General features: G+C 43.6%; 1 protein-coding gene across 1 annotated transcript; it reads left to right on the plus strand.

The window, feature by feature from the left end:
• Positions 1-772: 772 nt before the first annotated feature.
• Positions 773-3,140, plus strand: LOC123440928. Its single transcript, XM_045117466.1, has 2 exons — positions 773-1,214; positions 1,632-3,140. The coding sequence occupies exons 1-2, from the start codon at positions 802-804 to the stop codon at positions 1,645-1,647; spliced, it is 429 nt and encodes a 142-aa protein (XP_044973401.1). The 5' UTR covers positions 773-801; the 3' UTR covers positions 1,648-3,140.
• Positions 3,141-3,669: the final 529 nt, after the last annotated feature.

The raw sequence follows: 3,669 nt of genomic DNA on the forward strand, positions 1-3,669 counted from the left end.
AAATATGTATTTCTCTTGCCTTTTAAGGGGTAGGGGTCACCATCTTAGGAGAGCTCTATAAAGAAAAGAGGCATAGTTACTTAATTGTTTGCCAAAAAGTCAGTAGCAAAATTACACACTAATTTGAGTATTAATTTATATAAAAAAGAGATGCATAGACAATACATATACAGAATAGTGCAGAGTAAAAAAGTGATACTTTTTGAAGCTGTTTTTTGTTGTGGCAGTTGAACAATTATTACCGCTGCAGACGGAGCAGGCTTATCATGTGCTATTTCAAAAACCCGGACATGCCCCTTGCACTTAGGCCCTGTTTGTTTTAGAAGTCCCGAAACTTTTTTTAGTCTCAACTTAAAAGTCTCTAGTCCCTATCCGTTTGTTTTCAGGGACTAAATAGGAACTAGAGGTCATTAAATGACATGCAAAAATACCATATTACCCTTAGTAATGTAGTAGTAGTAGTTATTAAATGACATGCTAAAAGTAGGGGCATGGTTGGAAAAAGTGCCAAAAAGTCCCAAAAAACCCTTCCATAAGGACTTCTCCAAATAATCACAAATACCCTCTTTTAGTCCCTAAAAGTCCCTCCTGTTTATTTCACATGGGACTTTTTAAGACTTTTTAATCCCTACATCAAAAAGTCTCTGGAAACAAACATCCCCTTAACCTGTCCGAGTAGGGCCTGACATGAATCAATCACGAGGCCCGCCCATTCCACATAGGGAATAGCGAGCTACCTGACGCTCGGCCTTTGCAACGCCGCTCCGCCGCACATGGGCCGACTAGCCTACAGCCCTACGCATGGTCTCATCCCATCCCATCATCACCATGCCTATCGTAGAATTAATTCTTGACCGTGGGAGACTGGGAGCAGGTGGAATCGGAATGGAACCCAAAGCCGAAACCTCCAAACGCAATAATGGCGGGCTCTCCCTTCATCCTTCAGTAGTAGTCCAGTTCACCCCACACCCCACGAAACCACTCCCCTCTTCATTCCCACATTCCCATTCCTCGGCGCAGATGGAGAAGCTCTGGGTGAACCGCATGGAGAACGAGGAGGTCGCGACCTGGCTCTTCTTGAAGCACAGCTCCATGGCGGAGCAGCAGCCGGGCGGCCTCCCGGAGCACCAGGCCCGCGCGCTCTCCGCCGCTTACCGCTGCGTCTGTGTCACCGACAAGCCCATCTGGACCTTCCGCGACCTGGCCAGTCTCGAGTGCGCATCTCCCCCCTTTCAAACCCTTTCCGTTTATTACGCTGCCACTGTTAGGATTTAGGCGAGGTTTGCATAGCTTTTTGTGTCTGTATTTGTATCTGGATCTGGATCCGAGCGACCCTTTCGGTCTGCATAACTTTTGTGTCTGTAATCTTAGGCTTCAACTCCTCATTCCATCGTAACACTTCGTATGCCCATTTGCTCTGCTGCAACGGTTGTGTGATTACTTACTCATATCACCTCTAAGTTGCCATTGGAATTGGGATGAGATCTGCCTGCATCTACTCTAGATAACTAGAGCAACTTTACATTTTCTGAATCAGTTTGATGATTGCTCTTGTTGCTTCCTTGGTTCTATTCTTCTTTTCATGGGCGTTGAAGATTGGATTGTTCGTGACATGAGAGATTCCTTGCCAGGGTCCTTCCTTCTTGATTTGCTCGACCAACATTTCCGGCCATGGTCCATCCTTCTTGGTTCGCACGAAGAAAGCCCTCCAACATTTGTCTCTGTGGCCCCATCTGACCTGCATCGGCACCTCGGCGACCTCCTCAAGACCGAGAAGGGTGCCGACGTGGTTTTCGAGGTTGGTGGTCACACGTTTGCAGCACACCGCTGTGTGCTCGCTGCCCGATCGCCGGTCTTCAGTGCGTGCTTAAGTTTTCTTGGCTCCCTGGCAAACCTTAGGGCTTTCTTGGACAGCGACGGCTTCAATCATCTCAGGAGGAGCTGCCCTTCGGTCGCTAATAATCTGGTTGTCATGTCGGGCCTTTGTTAGCAATTATGGTTCCAGCGTTTGAAATGTGTTACTTGTACTTGTAATGGTGCTTAGCTCCCTGGTTTGGTTGCAAGACTTGTTATCTGCTAGCTATCTTGGATCTATTAGCAAATGACTATTAGACTACCTATCCTAACATTCGAAGAAACTGCAAATTAGTGCCGTCACTTTGTTTTTGTTTGGTATTTCCTTGCATGTTTTCATCCTTCCAAATTCATCATGAAGTACTCGGGCCACTTGGCTATCAGGTAGTCGTTCATGAATACTATAGCTCTGTAATTAGGTAGCTATCGTAGTACATGAAAGTATCTTTCCAAAGGACATGGAGAAGTGCATCACTTATTAGGAGTTGTCCCTCTTTAGCATGAGGATTGTTTGACACACAGCTATTCTAAAAATACTATCATGCTACCCCTATATGGTTGCCATGTTTGCAATTATTTTGAATTCATTTTCTGCTACTGATAGTATTTGACATCGTTTACACTTTCTTATTAGGAATATTGTCCTGGCATATTACTAAATTTATCCTAATGGCATGCAGAACTATGCTTATTTTGGTCTATGTTATGTTAGTTGGTTGATATGTGCTTATTTTCCTATTACTTAGTAGTAGTAGCTTTGACTGATATTCACCAGCCTTGCAAGTTCTATGGCTATTGTTTTATTTTTTATTAAGTGCTTTGGATGCCTACTGCAAATCAGGGAAAGAGCTGCAGGTTGCGAAATATATCTCAGACCTTGACCCAAATGCACTTGTGGTGCATCCAGTTACTCGTGCATTCAGGCGTTTGATCTGGAATTGGGGGTACAGATCTGAACATTCTTTCTTGCATCCTGTAGTTCAGAAATTCATGCATTTGCTGCTGAAATGTAAAAAAAGTACCTGTAGAGCAGAAATTCATGCATTTGCTGTTGAAATCCATGCATCGTGTATAGCAGGGATTCAACTTTGTACTAAATCGGCCACACTTATTTTGGGACGGAGGGAGGACGGCCTTCCATTCCTTGTGGCGATGATTTTGTATTTTTCTTTTTTTGACGGAAAGATTGAGTATTCAGTATAGTTCTTATGCGTTAAGTTAATTTATTGAATTGCACCACCATGTTTTAAAACGTGGTTGAGATCAGATATGCACTCATTGCTACCTACACTTAAGTTAGGCACGACTAGGCACCTTAAAATGTTTGTAATTATGCAAAACAAATCAGTTGTTCCTTGCCACGTGTTTGAAGATGATGCACTACTTTCAAAGGAAGGATCAGGCTTTGAATAAAACTGAGTGTGACTTGAACCCTTGACATTTCAAACCTTCGATTCAAGAAAGTCTCCAAGCTGAGCACGCTTAACTTGAGAGTTCTATTCGAATGGGCTCCCAGAAAAGAAGGAATTCCTTATTGATATGAATAATCTATCATCCCTAATAAGCCAGGCTATCACACTCCAGTCCATATCATCATCATTGTCCACACCTCCATCATTTACCACTTTCATTTACTTTTTCGTTGCAATCACTATTACCTTTCCGCTTGTGTTTTGATCCTTTGCAAACTACAAGGCCGGAGAGATTGACAACCTCTTTGTACTCGTTGGGAGCAAAGTTATTTGTTTTGTGTGTAGGTCCATGTTTTCTGCTAGCGCCTAGGTGGAAGACACCTACCTGTTGAGCCTAGGAGTC

Source organism: Hordeum vulgare, chromosome 3H (genome assembly GCF_904849725.1).
Source record: "Hordeum vulgare subsp. vulgare chromosome 3H, MorexV3_pseudomolecules_assembly, whole genome shotgun sequence".
NCBI classification, from domain to species: Eukaryota; Viridiplantae; Streptophyta; class Magnoliopsida; order Poales; family Poaceae; genus Hordeum; species Hordeum vulgare.

Coding starts and splice junctions, on each gene's coding strand:
- LOC123440928 (XM_045117466.1), top strand. CDS start 802: ATGGTCTCATCCCATCCCATCATCACCATGCCTATCGTAGAATTAATT.